Source organism: Scyliorhinus torazame, chromosome 18 (genome assembly GCF_047496885.1).
Source record: "Scyliorhinus torazame isolate Kashiwa2021f chromosome 18, sScyTor2.1, whole genome shotgun sequence".
Lineage (NCBI taxonomy): Eukaryota > Metazoa > Chordata > Chondrichthyes > Carcharhiniformes > Scyliorhinidae > Scyliorhinus > Scyliorhinus torazame.
Window position 1 is genome coordinate 154,709,867 of NC_092724.1, and position 27,366 is coordinate 154,737,232.

Sequence of the window (27,366 nt, forward strand, 5' to 3'; positions counted from 1 at the left end):
CTGGGAGGCGGCTCCCGGTGACGTCTCCGCGCCGCGCCGCCCCCCGCCCCCCCGCGGGAGGACCCCGGGTGTCAGCAGGGGTTAGGAGGCTGCGGAGCTGCCGGCAGGGCGTCGCCGGAGGAAGGAGCAGACGGAGTCGGGGAGGATGGGCAAAGGCAGCGGCCCCTTCGAGAGGCTGCTCGGTGAGAGAGAGAGAAGGCGGGAGGGAGCCGCCGCCTCCTCCTCTCGATTTTCGGGTCGCCATTTCACAACCCGAGGCCTGGGCGGCGGGGGTAACCCGGGAGTCGGGCCCCATCCCCGGGCCGGGCCGCTGCTGGAGCCTGGCTGGGCTGTCAGTCTGGCCCAGCCCCCGGGGAGGGGGTTACTGTGTCGTCCCCCTCCTCTACAACGCTGCTTTTCACCTTCTGGGGCAATCTCTCCGCCTGAGCTTGCACAGACTGGCTGCCGGCTCTGACTGGGAGGAAACTCCAGAAACCAACTCAACCTGAAACAAGAACAGGGGATCAGAGAATCCCTGCCGTGCAGGAGGAGGCCACTCTGCCCATCCAGTCTGTACTGACCCTCTGAAAGCCCCCCCCCCCCCCCCCCCCCCAGAAAGCTCAATCAACAACTTTCGATTCGGGATTGAAGGATTTTTCTCGACAGGGGTCGAAGGACCGATGGATGAATTTGAATCCGGCATGATGGTGTTGAGCAGGCACCAGAGCCCGAATGGCCTACTCCTGTCATCTCTGTTTGTCTAGTCCTGGACACAGGGTGAAGATTGAGCGCCGTAAAGTGCATGAAGAAATAGAACCTTAGAATGTTCACATCAATTATTCCATGTTTGCATCAATAACAAAGCAAATTCAGGCAGCACGGTGGCGCAGTGGGTTAGCACTGCTGCCTCACGGCGCCGAGGCCCCAGGTTTGATCCCAGCTCTGGGTCACTGTCCGTGTGGAGTTTGCACATTCTCCCCGTGTTTGGGTGGCTTTCGCCCGCACAACCCAAAGATGTGCAGGCTAGGTGGATTGCCCACGCTAAATTGCCCCTTAATTGGAAAGAAAAAGAATTGGGTACTCTTAAAAATTTTTTTTAAATAAATAACTAACAAAGCAAATTCTTATCGCCATAGATCAGGTTTAAATGGTGTCCACATTGAGCTAGAATCGCTTGCCATGAACTCCATAGGCCCATGCATTAATCGGCCCGCATTTGTCTCCTTTTATATAGGAGATTTATTGTCCAGGTAACAAAGATGGCAACCTGTCCTGACTGTGTTTTGAGATTCCCTGTAAAATAAATGAATTCGGAGCAGATTGCTGATCATTGGCTGGTAGGACAGAATAGAGAGGCTAAATGACCCACTCCTGTTTCTATCTACCTATGCTTATGCATTCAGAGCCTTTTGTCTATTGTGTAGCTGTCATTGGCAATATCCTGTCCATCCTCTGCTTTATGGTTTTGTACAAGGCTAGGTGGATTGGCCATGCTAAATTGCCCTTGGTGTCCAAAAAGGTTAGGAGGGATTATTGGGTTACGGGGATAGGGTGGCGGTGAGAGCTTAAGTGGGTCAGTGCAGACTCGATGGGCTGAATGGCCTCCTGCACTGTATGTTCTATGCTCTTAAACTCTGTCCCTTGTGTCTGCGCCACATGATCACTTGTTTTGGGAAGATTTCGAACCTGTGTTTGTATTTCCAGCCAGAGGAAGAATTAATCTGCTGTTCACTCTCCCTTTAATTAGGGGCAGTTAGGTACTGTCTGGGTTGGTTATTGTGGCTGTAAGTTAGACTGGGAGAGCAGCAAAACCTGACCGGACTCTTCTCAGACATAGTAACCAGCGAATTGAAGAAATTGTGTCTTTGTTTGATGAACTAGATGGATTTTAAGTGGCTAGACTCAATTAGCAAAGTAATTAACTTCTATTGTCAAATTTATGCACTTAAAAGAATTAAGATTGGAAAGAAACATTATGAAAATATTACAAATTAACATTTATAAATGTGAATGAGCTGGGGGTTTCCTTTGAAAGTTTATTTTCTTGTTCTACTGTTTTGCTCCTTTAGCTCTGATCCTGAAATTGTGATTTTTGGTGTTTGTCTTATTGGGGTGAGGTTAATGCTTTGTCCATTATCTCTGTATTGTTTTCCTGTTCTATGGTAAATGTAATCGGGCAGAAGGAAATGGATAATTCTCCTGCAGAAAATAAGAACAATGGCCATTTTCAGCTCAAATTTTGGAAGAGTGACTGACCCATGCCACAACACTTACTGAGTCTAAGAATCTCGCTGCCACTGCTTCATAGAGTTCCCCTCATCTATTTTAACAGTGACTCATGAGAAAGCCTGTCTACGTGTCATAGAGCTAGGAACATTTAGTTCATCCTTGTTTGCGTGTTTAAGTTTTTCTTCTTCTCCCCAAACAGACAAAGCAACCAGCCAGTTACTTCTGGAAACCGATTGGGAATCCATCCTGCAGATCTGTGACCTGATTCGACAGGGAGATGCCCAGTAGGTGTTTTGGGCAGAGAGGTGGAGATGACGATGTGTTGCCTGCTTTCTTTTTGTGAAACAAAGTGTTTTAGCTCCGAAGGCAAGGATGTGGGGGCGGGGGCCCTAAAAAGACAGAAGGTCAACTAGCTGAGGGAGTCTTTGAATATATTTTGTTATTAGCAGATGTGACGTAGGCACAAGAAACAGGAGAGAGGGCCAGACAGCCTATCGAGCCGTTATAGAAGGTTATGGTTAAGCTTCTATCTCCACTTCTCTTCTCACTCTATCCCATGATTCTGATAGTCTGTCAAACTGAGCTTGAATATACTCGTTGACTGACTGTGCACTACTCCGGGGTAGTGAGTTCCAATGGTTTACAAACTTCTTGAGTGAGGACTCCCCGTATCCCGAGATTATAACCCCATTGTAGAGTGATCTCATTTTGATTTCAGTAGCTTTCTTGTATTTCCAGCCAATGTTCTGACCATTGGAAGGTTAGATTTGTTCAGTGATGCTAATTTACACGGGGGAAAGGTTAGGATTTTATTTTGTATGCGCTGAGGCTCCTTCTGAAGTTGCTTTGACTGTCTTGTCTCCATTGCTAGAACTCTTACTCCTGTGTGCTTTGAAAACTGGTCACTAATATTTCCTGAGGCAGTTTGCTTAGTTTGGCGATCACGTCAAACGCTTGCTCGTGACTTGTATTCCCCCAGCGAGAAACAGACCTAACCCAGGTGAGGAGGTCAAAGCCTCCGAGCCAAAGATTGACCAGGTTAATCTGGATGAAGAAATCCATTTGGATGACGTTCTTTCAGAAGCCCAATCTCACTGCCTCCCCATTGCAGCATCTGGACCACAACCCCATTCCTGACACCTGCTTCAGTTGGCCGGTTGTGGAAAGATGTCTATTGGTCCTCCACATTCCCCTCACAGCTATTGAGGGTTGGAGGGTATTGAAGGTTTCAGCATGTTGAAGAGGGGAGGGCAGCTAAGCCAAGTAACCACTGCCGTGTGGGCAGTGGGAGTATTACTAGAATCTCTCCGCTAGGGGGCACGGTGGCACAGGACCCGGGTTTGATCCCGGCCCCGGGTCATTTTCCGTGTGGAGTTTGCACATTCCCCTCATGTCTTCGTGGAACTCGCCCCCGCAAACCAAAAAGATGTGCAGGGTAGGTGAATTGGCCACGCTAAATTGTCCCTTCATTGGAAAATAAATAATTGGATATTCTTAAATTTATAATAAAATATATATGTAATGGGAAATCCAGAACAGTAGGTGATCATCTTTAAAAAGGGTTAGGTTGATTAATGTGTGTCTGCACTGTACAGTGTGGAAATGAGCACTGCTCCTGGAGGTGGTAGATTCACAATCAGTTAAGGTATCTAAATAGGGAGTAGATGTTCACTTGAGAAAAGTAAGAGTTTTAAGGATTGTGTAGAGCAGTGAGACATGGAGATTAAAATAATAGTATAGCCATAACAAATAAAATGGATGGATCGGTGGCCTGCGAGATGACCTCCTGTTGCTCTGAAACCCTGACCCTATAATGCTCTGGTATAACTGTTCCATAACTCTCATACCTCACCCAAGTACCATTGCAAGGTGTTTGGCCTCTGGCAAAGAGCCTAGTTTATAAACTCAGCCAGGATTTAAAGTCATTCAAATCTTGGGACGTCTGAAGCATGACTTTTAAAATTGGCAGGTTAAAGTGAGATTTCCAAATAAAAATAATTCTCTCTTCTCTCTCTCTCTTCTCCAACCCCCCCCCCCCCCCCCCCAACCAACATTTTAAAATCTGCGATTAGTGTAAAGCAACAAGACAGTGTGTTCTGTTTGAAAGTATTGTTGATGGAATATTAAAGTGGTGTGTTGTTAGTCATGTGGACTGCACGCATTAGTCATAGCCACACCTCCCAGTGCTAAGAATTCGTCATTGTTTGCTGGGTGGGAGATAACTGTGTGAAACAGCCCAGAAGGGGCAAAGTGGAGCAGCAACATTCCATAGTGTCTGATTTCCGCCCGCCGCCCCCATCCAGAATGTAATTGTAAAGTGGTTAAAAGTTTGAGAGAGAATCCAAGACAATGACTTGCATTTATATACAGCCTTTAACATAGTCAAAGTGCTTCACCCAAGCTTTATCAGGTATAATTTGATACTGAGCTAGATTGGAAAAGGTGAGGTAGCTTTTGGGGATCAATTTAAAGGTGAAAGGGTTTAAGGGAGGGAATTCCTGACATTGGGGCCTAGACGACCAAAGGCATGGTCCCTATTGGTGAGCAAAGGAAATCAGGGAATGCGTAAAAGAGGCAGGGCTCCTCAGGAGTGAGTCAAGATCTGTTTTTTTTTAATTTACTTTTACATTTTTAATTTTTTAATTTTAAATATTTTTTTAATTCTCCTTTTTCACATTTTCTCCCAAGTTTACACCCACCAACAATAAACAGCAACAACTATGTCAATCCCCATATCAATAACAACGGTCCCATCCTCCCACCAAACCCCAAACATTAGCCCGCATGTTCACACAAACAAATGACAAAAAGGAATTAGGGATCACCCATAGTCGCCATTAACACACACAGCCCCCCTTCCCTCCCACACGCCCCAACTAATGTTCGATGTTATCCAGTTCTTGAAAGTGCATAACGAATAATGCCCATGAATTGTAGAACCCCTCCATCCTTCCCCTCAGTTCAAATTTAACCTTCTCAAGAGTCAAGAATTCCAACAGGTCCCCCACGCCATGCCAGGGCACAGGGTGGAGAGATTGCTCGCCAACCTATCAGGATCTGCCTTCGGGCGATCAACGAGGCGAAGACTACAACATCTGCCTCCGCACCTGTTTCCAACCCTGGCTGGTCCAACACCCCGAATATGGCCTCCCGGGGGCCTGGGTCTTGTTTCAAGTGCACCAATTCAGAAATTACCCTAAAAACCTCCTTCCAGTAATCCTCTAGCTTTGGATAGAACCAAAACATATGAATGTGATTAGCGGGGGCCGCCCCGCAACATTCACACACATCATCTACTCCTTCAAAGAATCGGCTCGTCCTCGTGAGGTGTGCTCTGTATGCCACCTTCAGCTGTATCAGACCCAACCTCACGCACGAGGTGGAGGCATTCACTCTCCGGAGCACTTCACAATAGAACCCCATCTCCATATCCTCTCCCAACTCTTCCCCCTACTTTGCTTTGATCCCTTCCAGTGGTGCTTTCTCCTCTTCCAAAATAGCTCCGTAAACCGCTGACACTGCCCCCTTCTCCAGTCCCCTTGTCGTCAGCACCTCCTCCAGCAATGTGGAGGCCGGCACCACCGGGAAGCTCTGTATCTCCTTTCTGGCAAAATCTCGAACTGCCAGTGAGAGGGAGACCATCCCACCTTGCCAGATCAGCTTTCACTCTCCCCACCAAACTAGAAATGTTGTACCTGCGGAGCAACCCCCCCCCCCCACTCCCAGGCAAACTGCACCCCCAGGTACCTAAAGTGTGTCCCTGCCTGACGGAATGGCAGCCCCCCCCCCCCCCACCTGCCCCTGCCCCCGGCCGAGTGGTTTTTGAGTTTAATTTGATGATTGAATGAATTGTGTTTTGTGTTGCCCAATAGTTGAATGTTTTCATTCTGTTTTCTGAGAATTTGTGGGGGTGATTGATGTAGGAGGGGTGTTGTTGATGATGGTGCTCACCCCTCTATCACTCCCTGAGAAGGAAGGTGGGGGAGGAATCCCGGAACAATCCATTGACACTTGGTCCCATTGCTCCCAAGTGTTGAGGAGCCGAGCCCAGCTCTGCAGTGGGTTAGACACTGAAGCAGTACACTGCCCCGCAAGAGGAAAAACAGACCAATCTTAACCCGTAGCCCTGTTAGTCACCTATGGCGATTGTGGCTTTTATAAATCATCAAAAGGATATTTTGGAGGGGCGGTGCGATGGCGCAGTGGGGAGCACTGCTGCCTCACGGCTTCGTGAGGATTCTAAATTTATTTTTAAAAAGGGTATTTTGGGTTGCGATCTTGTTTTAACTGCAGCTTTTCTTTTGTATAGGGCTAAATACGCAGTTGGTGCCATCAAGAAGAAGCTGAATGATAAAAATCCCCATGTGGTTCTTTACAGTCTTGAGGTGAGCTTTCCTCGTTACAACTTGCAGCTTACTCACAGCTTTTACCAGGGTACAGTCTAGACAGTGGACTTTGTAATAACTCCTCCTGCTCTGAGAGAATAAAGGATTGAATTGAGTTGTTCAACTGTTGGGACGTTTGAGAACATTGGTGGTGAACAGCGGTGACTGGTGCGGGTGACATATTACTGAATTGCTGTACCACGCTGGTGTGGGGGAGTGGGGTGTGATCCCGAGTGTCTAGCACTGCTGTAGCACAAGCTCCAGTGAAAGCTGCCAATTCCACCATCACAGCTGCCAGGTTAGGCTATGGTACAGCAAACCGAATGGCATAGGGAGAGAGAGGTACTGCTGATTAAACAAGTGCAGTAAATTGTATCAGTCAGTTAGTCATTCAGGAAGTGAAATGTGCAGCCTGTAGAAACCGCTTGATGATGAACTTGGAATAAATTGCTAATCTGCTTGTTAGAAACTTAATACTTTTTGTTGTATGTGAGTGGTAGAGTTGTACTGGATTTACTTTGGGAGACTGCAGTCTGTGTCCAGGGTTGTTCATTATTTGGACCCTTAGCTGTCAAGTTTTAATCTTTTCCAAGGGCCTGGTTACTATCTGGTCTTGTGAAGTGCGTTTTGCTGAGAGTTTTGTGACTGGATAATCATTTGCAGAGTTGACAGTGGGCATCGAAGGAAGATGGGGCTGTAGAATTAGATGTGGAATGTGTTGGAAGGTAAATTTGACCGTCCGTGCTGGACAATAGAACGGACAGAAGCAGGGACCGGGGTTTTGTGAGGGTTTGTTGGAACCTGCCTTGACGTTGCAGTAGGTTCTGTCGATCCGATAACCGAGGTCCGTGTTTTGTTAGTGACTGTCCACTGGGAATAGGGACTGACAAATATAACTTGAAGCACGCTTGCTTTCTACAAACGTACAGCAGCCCTCCGCTGGGGAAGAACAACTGTGCGTTTCTTTTGTAAGGATAATATTCCCAGCAAGTGACTCGATATAGCATTATATTGTAATAAAGACAGAAAAAGCTGGTTAAACTGTCCAGAGAGAAACAGAGTTGACGTTTCGAGCTCTGAAGAAGCTCTGGTCTCGAAAGGTGAACTCTGTTTCTCTCTCCACAGCTGCTGTCAGAATGGAACCCTGTATTTTCATATCTGTTGCTTGATTTCTCCTTCAGGTTTTGGAATCTGTGGTGAAGAACTGTGGCCAGACTGTTCACGATGAAGTTGCTAATAAACAAACAATGGAGGAGCTCAAGGAGCTATTTAAGGTAACTTGTCCCCATTTGCACCAGTTTTGGAACAAACAGTGTTAAAGTTCAGGCCTTGTCTCCCGCAATGCCTCAGTTGATTAAGTGCTCTGTCCAGTATAGCACTGGACTGTGCGGCTGTAATTCCTAGTCTCTGCCGATTCAGCCAGGTGGGCAGCAAACTCCACTCCGTTTCCATGGAGTGAGATGGGGAACATAGGGACAAACGTGCATATTAATTAGGAGTAGGTCACTCGGCCCCTTGAGACTGCTCTTCCATTCTGTAATGCCGTGGCTGATCTGACTGTGGCCCATCCTATCTGCTCATCGTACCCTTCGATTTTTGATTGACAACGGAGACAATTTAACTCGGCCGTGAACATATTCGATGGTCCTGCCACCACTGCTCCCTGGGGAAGGAGATTTCACAAGCTAACAACCCTCAGATTTTTTTTTTTTAAATGTCTGCTCATTTCCATCTTGTATGGGAGATCCCCTATTTTTAAACGGTGTACCCTAGCTCCAGTCTCTGCCGCAAGGGGAAACATTCTCTCCGCGACCACCCTGTCAAGTTCCCCAGGATCTTGTATATTTCAATAAGATCACCTCTCGTTCTTCCAAACTCAGTGGATACAGGCCCAAACTGTCCGACCTTCCTTCCTGCTAAGATAACTCTCTCCCCCGCCACCCTCTGGTCCCATCCCAGGAATCAATGGGGTGCACCTTACCGACACTGCTTTTGCTGCAATTCTGTCCTTTCTTGAACTGGAGACTTGAGCAGTACTCCAGATGTAGTCTCATCAGTTCCCTTTACAAATAGAGCAAAATCTCCCTACTTTTACATTCCGTCCCTCCTCTGCCAGGGTTCCCGTTCCTCATTCTGTGTAAGTCCAGACAGCAAATCGCTGCTCCTACTGGAAGTCACTCAGCGTGGTTGTTCTCTTGAGGAACAGCTGGCTCCCATCAAGGTAACAGAGGCCAACCAGAACTCGGGGAATCGGGTGGTAAGGTCCAAAGCCTACGGGAGAGGCGGGGAACAATGGAGAACTGTAATACCATCTTTTAAAAATGAAATAATGCAAACATGATACCTCTTCATTTTAAGTAACTCCGCCATATGCAAATAATTTGGAAAGAGTGGCTCTGAAGCCATTTTGGCAGCTTACACATTCTGACTGGATTTCTGTCCACTGTCTATTTCCTGCTTTCTTCTGCTCCCCCCACCTTTCGATTTATTTTTCTTTCACAAATTCACAGCTTGTTTTTCAAGTTTAAACTTGACGAGCCAATTAATCATTGCCTCCCTTCTCCTACCCCCAAATCTATTGAATGCCGTAGCCCCATGGGTAACAATCAATATAATGTTCTGATGAAGGATCGTCCCCCTGAGACGTGAACTCTGCTTCCCTCTCCACCGATGCTGCCTGACCTGCTGAGTATTCCCAGCATTTCCTGTTCTTACTTCACATTTCCAGCACAGGCGATATTTAATGTTTTGAATCGTTGCGCTGTGTCTGTGTGTTTGAGATGGTGTTACTCAAACAACAGTAATGACCCCCTAATGCCCATTGGTTAATGACAAAAATGGTTTGCTGGAAATACCCAACTCGCATTGACTGCCACAATAATTTTTTCTTTAAGCAGGAAACTCCACTATTTGCAGTTTATCCTGAAACTTTTTTTTTTAAACCTGGAAACAATCCCAGGTGATTGTCAGAAAGGCTTCTGCCTCCCGTTAACAGCATCTACTTCCTGATGACATCATGTGCCTTGTGATTTATAACGTTCCTCTCCCTGGTGCCACGGGGACCACCTGACTGAGGTTGAATTTGCGGACACTGTGGTGATTCAGGTGAGCCAACGTGGCAGGATAATTATACAGCCCGAGACTCCAACCTTTTGGGGTTCTGTGGTTTTCACCGCTCATTATCTGCCTCTGCTCAGATTTTCTTCCTTCTGCGAGGTGAAGCCAGCTCGTTCTGAGGCAGTGACACAGCACACACTTCATGAGTGGATTGACCTGCCGGCCTCAACGTTGTCAGTGTTTGCCACCTCTCCCACCCCCACTGGATGGGTTAAATTGTTGTTGGGTCTCAAATGTTAAAACCTAGAATATCAGAAGTTTCTCAGGATTGCAGATTCCCTCGGATACCTGCATCTTTAGTGTATCAGTGCTGCTGTGCTGAAATACACTCAACATTGAAGTCATTTTATTACAGAATTCCCAACACCTCTCCCCATTTTCTTTCTCTCTTCCCACCCTTTCCCCTGTTTAAATTACTTTTACACGATTGAATTTGTGGTTAGCACTGTTGCTTCACAGCGTCAGGGTTCCAGGTTCCATTCCTGGCTTGGGTCACGGTCTGTATGGAGTCTGCATGCTCTCCCTGTGTCTGTGTGGGTTTCCTCCGGGAGCTCCGGTTTCCTCCCACAAGTCCCGAAAGACGCGCTGTTAGGTAATTTGGACATTCTGAATTCTCCCTCTGTGTACCTGGACAGGCGCCGGAGTGTGGCGACTAGGGGAGTTTCACAGTAACTTCATTGCAGTGTTAATGTAAGCCTACTTGTGTCAATAATAAAGATTGTTATTATTATTATACCGTGCCCATTCTAATTCTGGATTTGGGGCCCAAGTGATTAGAATTAACCTTAGTGTGGTGTTAAAAGAAATGGCGCCGCGAACGCTCAGTTTAAATTGCTACGCGATACCCTCCCAGCGGACTCTAGCGCTACACCTCAATTGACAGCCCCTTTTCCAGCTCCGTTAAACGGGAATTTAGTTGCAGGGAGCTTTATATTAACGTTCCACTGCATGTTACCGGGTGTATTGTAGGTCTGAAAGTTGGTTCCTCGGGACCATTGTTCGCTACCTTGCTGGCTTTGTTACTGTTTCAGTAAGCTTTTACGTTCTGTGCTTCGCAGAAACAGACTGAATCTAATGTTCGTACCAAGATCCTGCAGCTGATCCAGGCTTGGGCACAGGCTTTCCGTAATGAACCCAAGTACAAAGTGGTCCAGGACACCTACCAGATCATGAAGGTCGAAGGTGAGAAAATCGCAACAGCAAATGGTGGCATCTGTGAATTTGCCAACTACTAAATGACGTCATTCATTTCCCTGTCCTCTTCTCAGCACTCCCTTAACTTGCTGGATCAGGCTGGAATGTAGTTTTCTGGTCACTCCTTCGAGTGACTTTCTCATGTGAGTGGGGTGTAGCAGTTTGGCTGTGGTGGAATATCATAGTCCAAATAGCCCAGTCTGACATCTCCTCCACCCCCCACAAACATTTAGTTTCAGCAGATGCGAGCAGGAGTAGACTATTTGACCCGCTAGCATTTTGTTAGCTCCAGTAGCTTTTCCCTTTTAAAATTTCAAACTGTGTGCTCTTTCACAACGTCATGACACCTTGGGCTAGCACGCGGTCAATTCCAGCCCCACTTGGCCCAGAGTCGCGACAGAGATGAAATTAGATCTTATTTAAAATACCCAAGGTCCTTGGTTGAGCCCAAGAGACTACAGTCATCAGGTTTGTAACTTTAAAACACAAGTAACTGTTTATTGTGCACTGTATTATAATTAAACAGGCAGAAAATGTAACTGACACTACCCCTTTCCCAACACCCCCTTACACACACACACACACACACACATACACACACACCAACACAGAGGGGAAAGGGTGGTGGAAAGGGAAAGAAAAGGATAAGGATCTTTGCTGCATGGGGCAGCACGGTACCATTGTGGTTAGCACAATTGCTACACCGCTCCAGTGTCCCAGGTTCGATTCCGGCTTGGGTCACTGTCTGTGCGGAGTCTGCACATCCTCCCCGTGTGTGCGAGGGTTTCCTCCGGGTGCTCCGGTTTCCTCTCACAGTCCAAAGATGTGCAGGTTAGGTGGATTGGCCATGACAAATTGCCCTTAGTGTCCAAAATTGCCCATAGTGTTGGGTGGGGTTATGGGGATAGGGTGGAGGTGTTGACCTTGGGTGGGGTGCTCTTTCCAAGAGCCGGTGCAGACTTGATGGGCCGAATGGCCTCCTTCTGCACTGTAAAATCTATGATAATCTCTGATGCACAGGGATGGCTTCCAGTTAATGTCTTTCTGAAGTTCAAGCTTTTGTTTAGGTACTTTTTCCTTCTAGGCTTGCGATGGCATTCTCTGGCTAGGTTGTCTACTTTCTTTGCAGAGTGAGTCATTTCAGGTTCACAGCAAAGTATCTGCCAGGCACTCGCTGCTTTCAGAACAACAGAGCAGTTCTTTCACTTCAAGCAAGGGAGCGAGACCTGGAGATCATTCCTTTCGCTTTCGAGTCTCTCAGAAAGCAGCACACAGGAACCAATCGCTGACTGTTGTCAGGCAGAACACTGTCCCTGGCCAACCCACAGGTTGCCCGTTAACCAATCAAACCAAGGCCCTCTCCAAAGCTCATGCCTGAGATCCACTTGGTGCCGAGGAGTCTGGCTTCTCCATTCCGAAATATAAAACCTGGGAACACAGTGTCCTGGCAAGCAGGCTGTTTAACGTTGAATCTTCTGCTTAAAGGCACATCCCGATTATGGGTCTGCGGACCAAAATAATAAAAATAAAGTAAGAGAAATGGGAACAAAGGAAATAAACAGGAAGGACTCTTGCAACCAACTTCTCTCTGTTCTAGGGTATTTGCTAAGGTGTATATCTGTACTGCATGCAGAGTGCTAGGCTGCAGATGGCACTGAATAGTGGGTGTTGAGTGTGTAAATCATGTGTATAATGGTTAAGACATGCAGCGCATATGTTTTAATGTTCTGTCTTAATGCCATCATTGCAGGAAACACCTTTCCGGAGTTTAAAGAGAGCGATGCTATGTTTGTTTCTGAAAGGGTAAGTGGTGTCAATGCCTTGGGTATCCCATGTCGGTTGTCTGATGTCACTGGAAGAAGGGGGTCTGGTTTAGCACAGGGCTAAATCGCTGTCTTTGAAAGCAGACCAAGGCAGGCCAGCAGCACGGTTTAATTCATGTACCGGCCTCCCTGAACAGGTGCCGGAATGTGGTGACTAGGGGCTTTTCACAGTAACTTCATTTGAAGCCTACTTGTGACAAGTGATTTTCAGTTCATTTCATTCATTTAGAGTTGGTATAAATTCTATAACGTGTAAAATGAAGGCAAGGAGGATGGTGCTTTCTGCTGTGGTGATTTACTGCTCAACATGGCACAGTGGTTAGCACTGCTGCCTCACAACGCCAGGGACCCAGGTTCAATTCCGGCCTTGGGTGACTGTTTGAGCGGAGTCTGCATGTTCTCCCAGTGTGTGCGTGGGTTTCCTCCGGGTCCTCCCACAGTCCAAAGATGTGCAGGTTAGGTGGATTAGCCATGGTAAATTGCCCCTTAGTGTCCAGGGATGTGTAGGTTAGGTTAAGGGGTTATTGGGAAAGTGGACTTGGACCGAGTGCTCTTTCAGAGGGTCAGCGCAGACTCGATGGGCCGAATGTCCTCCTCCTGCACTGTAGGGATTCTACGATCAAATCCGATGTTTCAAATATTGGGTCCTTCTTAATCAAACATTAAAGTTGGTGAGTTCGCCACAACAAGCACTCTTCTTTGTGAGTCCATATTTACTGTGGAAAGTTGTGCATGAGTATCAGAAGAGCGTACTTTTTAAAACCCTATGATTTGCGCAGGATTTATTTTCTATTGAATATTGCATTAATAATGACTACGCCTAGTTCCTGTGGTGGGGGAGGGCAGTGACCACCACTGTTTCGAAGAAAAGAAACCTGCATTTCACAGCATCAAAGAAACCTCGAATTGACAGATACACAGCACCTTCGGCAATCGCTGAACGTCTCAAAGTGCTTCACAGCCAATGAAGTGCTTTTCAAAGTGTTGTCACTGTTATTAACATGGCAGCGACTTGTGCACCAAGAGAAAATCTTGCCTCCAGTCCAGAGTTTGCTTAGGGTTTTTTTTTGGTGTCTCTGCAGGCTCCAGATTGGGTCGATGCTGAAGAATGTCACCGGTGCAGAGTGCAGTTTGGAGTAGTAACAAGAAAAGTAAGTTAATCCTCGGCCTTTTCTGTGGATCACGGTATTTTGTTATTGCTCCGTCATCAGTTCTAACATGCAAATCCCATTGAGTAAGTGGTTAAGATGTTTTGGCAGTCAATGCCATTACTAGGGATAGATTAGAAAAAAACAGCATGATTTTTACAACATAACTATACTGTTCATAGCCCATAAAGTAGTACCTTTGGAGTATAGTCACTGTTGTAAGAATTTTTGAACAGCAAGGTGAATAACTGGATAGTCATATTAAGCACATAAGCATTTGGCAAACTGAGCAATGCTGGATTGTTAGTTCAACATTCTTCTCTTGTTTTAATTCTGTTTGACAGCATCATTGCAGGGCATGTGGCCAGATCTTCTGCGGGAAATGCTCCTCCAAGTCCTCCACAATCCCCAAATTTGGGATTGAGAAAGAAGTCCGAGTTTGTGAGCCATGCTTTGAGCTGCTGAACAAGTTAGTACCTTTGGTCTTAATCTGCAGGACTTCAGACCCGGTTAATGTGCAGGGACGGCTAGTTGGATTTCAGTGATGGAGTCGCTGTGCACTGCAGGGTCTCCTGTCTTGCGCCTCTCTATAATTGCATAGTTCCTGGGTGATGCTGAGCAAAGGTTAGGCATTTCCTTATGGGGTGGGAGGCGTACAGACTGAAACCTGTCGTCTCAGAATTTAGAGTCTCGCTATTCCTGTGTTACAAAGGAAGAAGGTACCTAAATCCTTTATCAGTTATTCCTGGTTGACACAAAACGCACGACCTGTAAGCAGTTTAGGAGTAATCCACTCCTCATGTTGTGGCATCATTGGATCGCTCACCTGCACAATCCAGTCACCATATTCATTTGTATCGTCGCTTCAGACATGATCTCATTGAATGGCGGAGCAGGCTCGAGGGGCCAGATGGCCTACTCCTGCTCTTATGTTCTTTTGTTCAGGAAACGTTCCTTACACACTAGTGTATGTTACTCATGATTCCTTTCTTTCTCCTCCCAAGTGGGAATGATGTAACCTTCCCTCCGCTGCTGTATGTGGTTCAAAATTGGAACCGAAGAGAGAGGGGCAGAGCCCATGTCCAGTCTTGGTCTATTATACTGAACATTATTCACTGTGCTGTAATGCTACATTTACATTAAGCATTACTCACGGTGCTGTAATGATACATTTACATTGAGCATTACTCACTGTGCTGTAATGATACATTTACATTGAGCATTACTCACTGTGCTGTAATGATACATTTACATTGAGCATTACTCACTGCTGTAATGATACATTTACATTGAGCATTACTCACTGTGCTGTAATGATACATTTACATTGAGCATTACTCACTGTGCTGTAATGATACATTTACATTGAGCATTACTCACTGTGCTGTAATGATACATTTACATTGAGCATTACTCACTGTGCTGTAATGATACATTTACATTGAGCATTACTCACTGTGCTGTAATGATACATTTACATTGAGCATTACTCACTGTGCTGTAATGATACATTTACATTGAGCATTACTCACTGTGCTGTAATGATACATTTACATTGAGCATTACTCACTGTGCTGTAATGATACATTTACATTGAGCATTACTCACTGTGCTGTAATGATACATTTACATTGAGCATTACTCACGGTGCTGTAATGATACATTTACATTGAGCATTACTCACTGTGCTGTAATGATACATTTACATTGAGCATTACTCACTGTGCTGTAATGATACATTTACATTGAGCATTACTCACTGCTGTAATGATACATTTACATTGAGCATTACTCACTGTGCTGTAATGATACATTTACATTGAGCATTACTCACTGTGCTGTAATGATACATTTACATTGAGCATTACTCACTGTGCTGTAATGATACATTTACATTGAGCATTACTCACTGTGCTGTAATGATACATTTACATTGAGCATTACTCACTGTGCTGTAATGATACATTTACATTGAGCATTACTCACTGTGCTGTAATGATACATTTACATTGAGCATTACTCACTGTGCTGTAATGATACATTTACATTGAGCATTACTCACTGTGCTGTAATGATACATTTACATTGAGCATTACTCACTGTGCTGTAATGATACATTTACATTGAGCATTACTCACTGTGCTGTAATGATACATTTACATTGAGCATTACTCACTGTGCTGTAATGATACATTTACATTGAGCATTACTCACTGCTGTAATGATACATTTACATTGAGCATTACTCACTGTGCTGTAATGATACATTTACATTGAGCATTACTCACTGTGCTGTAATGATACATTTACATTGAGCATTACTCACTGTGCTGTAATGATACATTTACATTGAGCATTACTCACTGTGCTGTAATGATACATTTACATTGAGCATTACTCACTGTGCTGTAATGATACATTTACATTGAGCATTACTCACTGTGCTGTAATGATACATTTACATTGAGCATTACTCACTGCTGTAATGATAACAATTTTTAGTATTTTATTAGTAAATTATCTGTGGTTTTGCTCACAGTTAATTGATAAATCTGGTGTTTTTCTCGATGCATGGTGGTCACAATAGGAGTAAATGTTCAGAAACATGCTCCACAGAGTCTGGAGCCGCAACAGGGCAGTCAACCTACCAAAAGTGAGTGATAACATTGATGCAGCAATTGATGCAGATAGAAAAACGTAACCAAAAACTATCAATGGGAAGTGAGATTTGTGAATAGAGAGCACATGATCCACACCGCCATTTCATCAAATATCGATGGTCTCAGCCATCCTTTATCTGGCTTGGCGTGTTTGACGATGGATCTTTGGAAATTGCTGTGGGTCGAAAGCAGTCTAAAGTAAAGAATAAAATACATTTTGAATTGTGTACAGACGTCCAGAGTTCACATGTCAACATATCAGTTGACCATATGATGCCTGTGTAAAAACTGGTGTTTCATCGCCTCCTTCCATAGCTGTTGTCTTCTTTGTGCACAAACCAAAGCTAAGTGTCCGACGTCTCTGCTCCATCTCGCAAGTCCAGTCAGTCGTGTTTTTTCTATGCTGGAGGATCGTTCCACACGCTCATTCACCTTGTCAAAGAATCTCATTGCTTGAATGGAGCAGCACCTGAAATGTCCCACTGAAAGTGTGTAAAGAAATGTTTCTGAGGCGCTCCAGTGTGTGTGCCAATAGTGTGTAATTGTGTAGGCTGAGTGCAACAGTTCAGGGTGTTAAAGTTAGGAATACCTCCGTGTGTGTGAATACCTCCATGGTGACTTATCATTTTTTTTTCACAGAAAGGAAGACCTTGACACCAGTAACATGTACGCTAAACTTTATTCTCATTGAATTGGTAGATTACAATTAAACCAATGTATTATTGCCTTGTAACTTCAACATTGTATTAATTACTTTTACCTAGAGTGTAAATCGTGTATTTAAATATCAAGATGGTAAAAGTGTGTAATTTAACCTTGTCTATAGTATGTTGGCAGTCGGCATACATTTTCATCGTAGGTTAAGGAGCTTGTAATGAGTTGATGGAATAGAATTGTCTATAGCAGTAAAACATGCTGGCCTGGATTGGATCCATCCAGTTTGTATAAATAATGCCGACCTAGCCTGGACTTGTAAAGTGGTAATTGGTAGCTTTTGTTCCTTTGGTGTGAGGGGTTGGAGTTCAAGGGTAAGGAAAATTGTGATCAGTGTATAAAAATATCACTGCCATTGCACTGATCTGGATTAAATTAAGTACTAATCTTAAATCAAACAAGTTGGCTGCATCTCCCAGTGATAAAGTGTCCATGTAAAAGTGCCATGCGTGCACCAGACATACTTCAGCGAGGTTTCTCTAACTCACCCATTGTGAAAGCGTGCATTATCATCAAAGTCTGGTGAATGTTTCCAGTATTTCGAGAAGCTCCCATTCAGGATCCAAACCCACAGGAGAGCTTTTAAGAAAGACCAGTTTTCTGAACTGTCTTTTCTCCTCCCTCCCATTGCTTTGCCCTGACAGTAACTGGGCAAGTGAGATGTTGTGGCAGGGACTCCAAACCCAGCAATCCGTGGTGCAAGACTTTGTTACTCCATTGAACATGATACCACGTTGTCAAATCTGATGGTGCAATCATTGTCCCAGGACAGTGTAAGAGGGGATGTTCCCCAGTGTGCATCAGTACACACAACTTGCTGGGTTCCAGGTATGAATCATCCTGTTGTGTTAAACGCAGGAGAAGGTTTCCTCTTGAAAGGGCAACGGTGTGTGAGGCAGGTACTTCTATAAATCAGCTGGGAGCAGACACCGACATGCTGTTGATTGCTGTAATGTTAAGGGTTTTCCCATTCAGCCGCTACCAACCTTTCACGGCAGAATTCAAAAGTCAATGCACAAGGCTCTACCTTTGACAGCAGCCCTTGTCCAACGTGACAAACCTATTCTCTATAATAGAACAATATTATGCTATTATAGAAGTCACCTTGTTTAGTAATGGAAGAGCCGAGCAAACAAATTCAGCAGCTGACTACCAGACTTCAGGTTCAGCAAACCAACCGCAGAAAGGGGCAATTCCCAGAGCTTGAAAAGTACTTGATTTCTCATCAAACTGCTTCAAACAAAAGGACTAATTGAAACCGTCTCTCCTTTTCCTCTTGAGCACCACACCATGGCCTCAGCCTGTTCGTTCTCCAGCACAGATTTGAACAGGTGACCCGGTCATGCCAGCTTAGGGGTATTGCCGCATCAGGGAAGCACTGGATCTCTGACCGTTAACATTTAGTTGTAGCAATTCCAAACTACTAGCACAAATCCGAAACGTGAGCTGATTGACTGAAAACAAATGCATACAAGTTCTTAACCCAAAGGCACTCCTTGGTCCACACTTGCCAGCAGCAGTTCTAGTGTTTTAGTGAGGTGGGCCATTGCGTTGTCATGTTACATAATGTTTGCATAGGCTTTCTAAACAGTAGCAGGCTTCAGTAGAGGTAGCTGTGTAGATTCCTAAACCTCTGTACATGAACGCAGATCACTTGCATTCCAGAAAGCACAGACATTACTGTCGTGTTTCATTTGCGTTGGGAGATTGAAATCTGTTTGTTCTGCTCTTTGGTGCAACACAAGCTGACCTTTCCCTTCCTTTCCCAGGAAATCTGAAGTCAAACCCGCAGCTTCAGCACCAGTCGAACTTCCCCCTGAATACCTGACTAGCCCTCTATCCCAGCAGTCGCAGGTAGGCAGCAACTCCGTTGGGTTCAGCCTGTTTTGCCGTGTCATCTTGCAGAGTTAGATGCTTCGATATTTTGAGTTTCTGGGATGAAATAGAAATTCATTGGTTTTTTTAAATGCACCAGCTGGGTAAGCATGGTCAATAATACTTCCCATCTCCTTTAGGTAAATCGCCCTTCCAGATTTGGAGGTGATAGCTTTGTGCATGTGCAATTTATTTTCTTTGTTTCAAAGTAGCTCATAGCACATTGGACTTGTGCATTTGGGGGTGGCTTTCCCAATTGTGGAAGGAAGACATGCTTTTAACATAGGGACACCACCATCTGACTTGGAGTTACATCCCTGCTGCCACCGGATATTAAAATCTGGAACTCCCTCCCTAACAGTGCTGTGGGTGTACCTACCCCATATGGATTCATAGTGGGTCAAGAAAGACAAATTAAGGGTGATCAATAAATGCTGGCCTCGCCAGTGATGCTCACGTTTCGCGAACAATTCGAAATTTTTAAAGTTAGAATTCTGAAAATCTATCCGTTAATCTCGTGTGTCTTTTCTGCTTTCTGTTTGTGGCAGTTGCCTCCCAAACGTGATGAAGCTGCCTTGCAGGAGGAAGAGGAGCTTCAGCTGGCTATAGCCTTATCACAGTCTGAGGCAGAGGAGAAGGAGAGAATGGTGAGCGACATCACTGGGACAACGGTAACCACACGAGGAACAAAGTCAGCCCTGTGCAGGAACTGTTGCTGCGTTCACGTGGAACGCTGGCACTGCGTTCGGTATCCAGCCAGAGTGAAATCTGGAGAGAGGAAAGATGTACAATTCTAAGCTCAGGGCCTCCGTTCTTTAAGTTATGACTTCTTGCGCACTTGTGTTTATTATAATAATAATCTTTATTGTCACAAGTAGGCTTACAACTGCAATGACGTTACTGTGAAGAGCCCCTAGTCGCCACACTCCAGCGCCTGTTCGGGTACACAGGGAGAATTCAGAATGTCCAAATGACCTAACGGCAAGTCTTTGGGGACTTGTGGGAGGAAACCGGAGCACCCGGAGGAAACCGACGCAGACACGGGGAGAACGTGCAGACTCCGCACAGTGACCCAAGCCGGGAATTGAACCTGGGACCCTGGCGCGCTAGCCACGCGGTTTACGTTCCTCAGCCTGTATTGTAACCGTTTTCGAGAAGATCTGTGTTTGTTTACTCTTTATATTCCCATTAATGGACAATTTAGTGTGGCCAATTCACCGACCCTGCACATCTTTGGGTTGTGGAGGTGAGAGTCACGCAGACACGAGAAGAATGTGCAAACTCCACACGGGCTGTGACTTGGGTCCACAGCGCCGCGAGGCAGCAGTGCTAACCATTGCGCCGCTCTCCGTCCCCATATCTTTACTCTTTTCGATTAGACCTTTTGCGAAAGCCCAACGTTTTTAAAAATGTGTACTTGAATATTCAATTTGGCAAAAGCAAAATACTGCAGCTGCAGGAAAACTGTAATAAAGGTAGTGAATACTGGAAATCAGTGAGGGGACCATGCAGCATCTGTGGAGCGAGGAGTAGAGTTAACGGCCGGGATTTTCCTGGCCCGCGCCGGGTCGGATAATCGGCGGTGATGCGGGAAATTCCCGCTATGCCGCTCTGCCGCCGGGACGCAATTCTCCGGAGAATCGGCGGCAATCGCACCCGTGCGGTCGCCGCAACGCCGGTCGAGGGCCGCTGAAAGGGGCCCCCGCGGTGATTCTCCACAGTCGACCAGCCGAACTCCTGCCGGTGTGGTTCCAACCTCATACCACCCAGCGGGAACTAGGACCGGCGGCCGCGGTGGCCGTCCTGGTGGGGGGGGGGGTCGGGGGGGATTGGACTTCGGGGGGGGGGGGGTGGCTCCTTGCCGTCCAGGCCCGCGATCTGGGGGGGGGGGCTACCTCCTTCCGCGCGGGCCCGCTGTACGGCTCCGCCATGTTGCGCGGCACCAATGTGGAAACGGCCACCAGGCGCATGCGCCGGCACAGAGATGGGCATCACGCGCATGCGTGGACCTGCGCCGGCAGTGCAGGGCCGCGTATCGGCGCCGGAGCAGCGTGGAGCACTACGGCACCACGCTGGCACCCTGAATCGCTGGGTCCGGAGGCCTGTTGACACCGGCCGTGCACCTCTCCGGTGTTTACGTCGGCGTCAACACTTGCCCGGGATTTTGGAGAATCCCCCTGAACATGTCTGGACGTTGATGTTGATAACACACAACACTGAGCTACATGAATTGGTAGCAGTTAATGTATGCTCGCTCCTTTTAATGAGAACTGACTTGAGAATTCTCCCTGTGCAGAGACAGAAGAACACCTACTCCATGTACCCAAAGACTGACCCAACACCCGTCACCTCTTCAGCCCCACCAGTCAGCAGCCTGTATTCATCCCCCGTGGTAAGAGTTCATTGGTAGTTTTCAAATGTTATTTATTGATTTCACGGAAGAGTTGGCATTGCTGTGTGTATACGATGCTTTGCCAACCCCCCCCACACACACGCACCCCGCCACTTAGTTGGTGAATAGAAAAGAACCTGGTGCTATCCTTGCCTCCACAACATCAGAATGTGCTTTCCAACCAGCAACCTATTTTTGCAGTGTGGTCGCTGTTGTAATACTTGGCAGCTATTTGTGCGCAGGCTTGTACCTTTGCTTGATGCCCATGAGTGTCAGTTTCTAACTGGGGTTACAGGTTGCCTAGGAGAGAGGAGCAATAACCATGGCCCTGAAGCAGCAAGTCAGCTGTTAACGTCTACAGTAAGAGAGGTTGGCTACAGCACAGAGACCTGGAACCGCACGTTTTACATGATACATTTGCCCATTGAGTGCTCATGGCAGCTCCCACAACTCGAAACATTTTCAAATCACCCCACTTGTGTATAATCTGACTGGGTTATGAGAGTAAGTGCTGTCACTATTGTTGAGAGAAAAGGGTTGGTGCTGTTGAATGTACAATGCTAAGAACTGGAACATGATCTTGTATTTTTCCCTTACAGAACTCTTCTGCCCCGACAGCTGAGGAGATTGATCCCGAGGTGAAGAGCAATCTGTGTTAATGACTCCTAAAACTGAATTTAGTGGTTTTCAAATGTGGAGAAATAACGAGACAAGAGACCTTGTTTCTCTAACTTTGCCTTTTTTTTTTTTTTTTTGAAGCTGGCTCGATACCTGAATCGCAACTACTGGGAGAAGAAACAGGAGGAGGTTCGAAAGAGTCCCACTCCCTCTGCCCCAGTCTCTGTGGCGGAGTCTGTCCCACAGCCCATTGAGACTCACACAGCTCCTGTCACAGTCGTGGAGGTAAATGGTGGAGAAAGGGCTCTGGGCTTCCTGTTAATTGGCTACAAAAAAAACATGCAAAATTAGCTACTTCACGTTCTACATAAAGACTTGGTACTTGTTTTCCTTTTGCGGTTTCAGCAGCAGTATCAGAACGGAGAGTCTGAGGAGCACCATGACCAGTTCCTGAAGGCACTGCAGAACTCCGTGGTGACGTTTGTGAACAGGATGAAGAGCAACCACATACGCGGTCGCAGCATCACCAACGACACTGCCGTGCTGTCCTTATTCCAGTCCATCAACAACATGCACCCTCAGCTCCTGGAGCTCCTCAATCAGCTCGATGAGAAGCGCTGTGAGTACTTTGAGCTCACTCGCCCATGTTGAGGCAGACTCCATTTTGAGGGAAAGCGAGCTAACATACATGGGAGAAAAAAGTAGAAGAGTTTGCTGATGGGTTGAAATCAGGTAGTGTGGGAGGAACGTTGTGTACAGGGTAAACTATAAGACCTGCTCGGCTGAATGGCTTGCTTCAACCCGCTGAGGCTTCCACCCACCCGTCATCCAGGAGTCTGTTGGTGTGTGTTGACACAGGCCTGGTAACAGCCTGTCTGATCCTGTACCTTGGCTTTGGTATCTCTCAGTGGCAGGAAAGAGGCAAAGGCTAAATGTAGGCTACCAACGAATGTGGAACTCTCGATGGTTATTCCCTGGCTTGAGTCCTAATATCGACGGTAGCTTCCTCAGTCCGGTTCTACGCTCACAAAACTCACAATTAAATAGTGCTTTACCAGCTGCTACTCCGGTCACTTTCACCTGGCATACGCTCTTCCACCCTCCCGGTCACATTGTATGTTGTGTTGAAGCCCAGTCGGCTCCTGCACTAGCAAATAGCGCTCTTAATAGCCGGAGGGGGGCGGGGGGAGACACATTTGTAGTGTTAATCGGGGGTGTATTTTAATGAGCGTTGGAACTGAACAGGAAGTGTTTGGCAACAATATTGGGCCGTCAACCCTGACTGGGCATTGAATAGAAGAGCAGGTTGGGAATTGACATTCATTTTTAAAAAGTCCGGTTTTAAATTCCAGAACTCTAGCTCAGTAGTCATTAACTCTGCAGCAGTACCTAACCCATTTAAGATATTTGTTAAAAGAACCGTAGGGGAGAGGAGAATTGGCCTTTTTTCCGCAGCCAGTTTTTGCACTGCCTGAGAGGGTGGTTGAAACTGACCGAACAGTAACTTTCAGGGGGGGGGCATCAGCCAGATAGAAAGGTGAAAAATTGCAGGACTGTTGAGGAATGAGAAATTGAGGGGTACAAATCGGATAACTTTCAAAAGAGCTGGCATAGTCACGATGGATTGAATGGCCTCCTGTGATCTGTGGACTCCCAAGAGCAGTACTTTATTGGAATAGACACGAAAGTCACATGTCTGAGCACACAGGGACTTGTCAAATCCTTTGTTTGAAGCGTCGTCTTGACGGATTGTTGGGCAACCAAATGATCCAAGAGGATGGTTTCATGTTTTTTTTGTTGTATTTCAGTGTACTACGAAGGTCTGCAGGACAAGCTGGCCCAGATCCGAGATGCACGAGGAGCGCTGAACGCTCTGCGTGAGGAACATTGCGAGAAGCTGCGGCGAGCAGCCGAGGAAGCGGAACGCCAGCGGCAGATCCAGTTAGCGCAGAAGCTAGAGATCATGAGACAAAAGAAACAGGTGTGTGGGAATGGGAAGCAAGTGTGTGTGGGAATGGGAAGCAGGTGTGTGTGGGAATGGGAAGCAGGTGTGTGTGGGAATGGGAAGCAGGTGTGTGTGGGAATGGGAAGCAGGTGTGTGGGAATGGGAAGCAGGTGTGTGTGGGAATGGGAAGCAGGTGTGTGTGGGAATGGGAAGCAGGTGTGTGGGAATGGGAAGCAGGTGTGTGTGGGAATGGGAAGCAGGTGTGTGTGGGAATGGGAAGCAGGTGTGTGTGGGAATGGGAAGCAGGTGTGTGGGGGAATGGGAAGCAGGTGTGTGTGGGAATGGGAGGCAGGTGTGTGTGGGAATGGGAGGCAGGTGTGTGTGGGAATGGGAGGCAGGTGTGTGTGGGAATGGGAAGCAGGTGTGTGTGGGAATGGGAAGCAGGTGTGTGTGGGAATGGGAGGCAGGTGTGTGGGAATGGGAAGCAGGTGTGTGTGGGAATGGGAAGCAGGTGTGTGTGGGAATGGGAAGCAGGTGTGTGTGGGAATGGGAAGCAGGTGTGTGTGGGAATGGGAAGCAGGTGTGTGGGGGAATGGGAAGCAGGTGTGTGTGGGAATGGGAAGCAGGTGTGTGTGTGTGGGAATGGGAGGTAGGTGTGTGGTAATGGGAGGTAGGTGTGTGTGGGGGGGAATGGGAGGCAGGTGTGTGTGTGGGAATGGGAGGCAGGTGTGTGTGTGGGAATGGGAGGCAGGTGTGTGTGTGTGGGAATGGGAGGCAGGTGTGGGAATGGGAGGCAGGTGTGGGAATGGGAGGCAGGTGTGGGAATGGGAGGCAGGTGTGGGAATGGGAGGCAGGTGTGGGAATGGGAGGCAGGTGTGGGAATGGGAGGCAGGTGTGGGAATGGGAGGCAGGTGTGGGAATGGGAGGCAGGTGTGGGAATGGGAGGCAGGTGTGGGAATGGGAGGCAGGTGTGGGAATGGGAGGCAGGTATGTGTGGGAATGGGAAGCAGGTGTCTGTGGGGGAATGGGAGGTAGGTGTGTGTGTGTGTGTGGGAATGGGAGGCAGGTGTGTGTGGGAATGGGAGGCAGGTGTGTGTGTGTGGGAATGGGAGGCAGGTGTGTGTGTGTGTGGGAATGGGAGGCAGGTGTGTGTGTGGGGGAATGGGAGGTAGATGTGTGTGTGGGAATGGGAGGTAGGTGTGGGAATGGGAGGCAGGTATGTGTGGGAATGGGAAGCAGGTGTCTGTGGGGGAATGGGAGGTAGGTGTGTGTGTGTGTGGGAATGGGAGGCAGGTGTGTGTGGGAATGGGAGGCAGGTGTGTGTGGGAATGGGAGGCAGGTGTGTGTGGGAATGGGAGGCAGGTGTGTGTGTGGGAATGGGAGGCAGGTGTGTGTGTGGGGGAATGGGAGGTAGATGTGTGTGTGGGAATGGGAGGTAGGTGTGTGTGTGGGGGAATGGGAGGCAGGTGTGTGTGTGGGAATGGGAGGCACTGCATCACGGTGGGGGGGGGGGTAAAAATGTCCATTGAACCTCTCTTCCTCCCCACATCGTAAGGATTTATAAAGTTCCAAGAACTCAAAAGATTTCAATACTGGAATAGAAAGAACTGGCGTTAACCTAGCTCCTTTCACAATACGAAAGACGTCCCAAGGTGCTTTATAGTATTTTAAACACTTTTGATGCATAATCACTCTTGTAATCTGGGAAACGCAGCAACTAATTGCACAGCGACAATAAATAAATGACAAAGTAATTTAATTTATGTGGCGTTGGTTGAGGGCTAATATTGGCCGGGATACAAGAGAAGGCTCCACTGCTCCTCTTCCAAGAACATCAGGATATCTTTATCATTCTTGGGAAAGGGCAGACTGGGCCTTGGTTTAAGATCTCCTCTCCCAGCCAATTGCCTGTTTGAATCCCAATAAATTCTCATTGGCGACATATATGAAATTGGGTGTCCACGAGCTAATATCAGAGAGGGTCACCTTCTCGTGAGTATCTCTTGCCACCCTTGGTTTCTACCCCACGGCCTCTACGTAATTGATGTGCCAAATCTGGGACCCCTGTTTAACTGTTTTATTCATTCAGGGGATGTGGGCTGCTGGCTTGGCCAGCATTTATTGCCCTTGAACGGAGTGTATTTCAGAGGACTTTTGAAGAGTCAACCACACGTAGGCCAGACCAGGTAAAGACAGCAGATTTTCTACCTAAATGACTTGAGTCAACCAGATGGGTATTTACGACAATTGACAATGGCTTCATGGTCATCATTAGACTTTTCATTCCAGATCTGTCGAAGTGGGATTCAAATCTGGGTTCCTAGAGCATTACCCTCGGTTTCTGCATTACTAGTCCAGTGACAATGCCACTACACTAGCGTGGGTTTCCTCCGGGTGCTCCGGTTTCCTCCCACAGTCCAAAGACGTGCAGGTTAGGTGGATTGGCCATGATAAATTGCCCTTAATGTCCAAAAAGGTTAGGAGGAGTTATTGGGCTATGGGGATAGGGTGTAAGTGAGGGCTTAAGTGGGTCGGTGTAGACTCGATGGGCCGAATGGCCTCCTTCTGCACTGTATGTTCTATGTACACCAGCGCCTCCCCTGAACTCTCCCTGTTATTCTGCTCCAGTCCATGTCTCCTGCTGGTAGTGGTATGCATTTCTCAGTAATCCCAGGTGTCTTGTTAAGTCATGGGTCAGTCTTGAAGTTACTGGGATTTCAACCGTTTGCTTAATTGTGTTTTAGGAGTATCTTGAGATGCAGCGTCAGCTGGCCATTCAGAGGCTGCAGGAGCAGGAGAAGGAACGGCAAATGCGCCTGGAGCAGCAGAAGCAAACCATTCAGATGCGAGCGCAGATGCCCGCCTTTCCACTGCCGTACGCACAGGTTAGAGTTAAATTAGAGTGGGTACCTGGGCGAGGAGAGCATGGCTGTAACGCCGATGGGGGAGAGGGATTGCCCTGAAAGTGACAGCCGAGCTCCAGCAGGGCCATAAATTTGCCCCATTGCTGTGGTTGTTTTGCAGCTACACACAGTTGATTGATGTGGTGCAGGTTTCCTTTCTTGATATTTCTTTACGAATCATTGTTCTATTTGCAGTAGTTTTAAGTTGTAATCCATTTAAGGATTTGTTTTGTGTCTGGGTGGTGAGGGCGGGAATTGTAGAGAGTGTAGGGTAAAGTTTATCACTGACACAAGTAGCTCAGCACCCTGCAGTTTGCAGTCTGTTATGACCAGGCTTTGCTTTGCCTAAGGGCAGCATGGTAGCACAACTGGCTAGCACTGTGG

General features: G+C 46.9%; 1 protein-coding gene across 8 annotated transcripts in view; it reads left to right on the forward strand.

Annotated features, from left to right (window-relative positions):
- Positions 1 to 15: 15 nt before the first annotated feature.
- The window catches only part of hgs (hepatocyte growth factor-regulated tyrosine kinase substrate), a 41,043-nt gene continuing 13,692 nt past the window's right edge, over positions 16 to 27,366 (forward strand). Inside the window, exons 1-17 of one of the 8 annotated variants that reach the window (XM_072483659.1) lie at positions 17 to 182; positions 2,408 to 2,492; positions 6,518 to 6,593; positions 7,775 to 7,867; positions 10,769 to 10,892; positions 12,655 to 12,707; positions 13,810 to 13,878; positions 14,220 to 14,344; positions 17,175 to 17,201; positions 19,019 to 19,103; positions 19,673 to 19,795; positions 21,421 to 21,516; positions 22,116 to 22,154; positions 22,276 to 22,419; positions 22,540 to 22,753; positions 23,943 to 24,115; positions 26,824 to 26,964. In XM_072483659.1, the coding sequence (XP_072339760.1) occupies positions 146 to 182; positions 2,408 to 2,492; positions 6,518 to 6,593; positions 7,775 to 7,867; positions 10,769 to 10,892; positions 12,655 to 12,707; positions 13,810 to 13,878; positions 14,220 to 14,344; positions 17,175 to 17,201; positions 19,019 to 19,103; positions 19,673 to 19,795; positions 21,421 to 21,516; positions 22,116 to 22,154; positions 22,276 to 22,419; positions 22,540 to 22,753; positions 23,943 to 24,115; positions 26,824 to 26,964 (1,704 nt within the window). In that variant the 5' untranslated portion in view covers positions 17 to 145. Of the gene's footprint in view, positions 183 to 2,407; positions 2,514 to 6,517; positions 6,594 to 7,774; positions 7,868 to 10,768; positions 10,893 to 12,654; positions 12,708 to 13,809; positions 13,879 to 14,219; positions 14,345 to 17,174; positions 17,202 to 19,018; positions 19,104 to 19,672; positions 19,796 to 21,420; positions 21,517 to 22,115; positions 22,155 to 22,275; positions 22,420 to 22,539; positions 22,754 to 23,942; positions 24,116 to 26,823; positions 26,965 to 27,366 lie in introns of those variants that run through there. The other 7 variants (XM_072483660.1, XM_072483661.1, XM_072483662.1 and 4 more) reach the window with 7 other exon arrangements.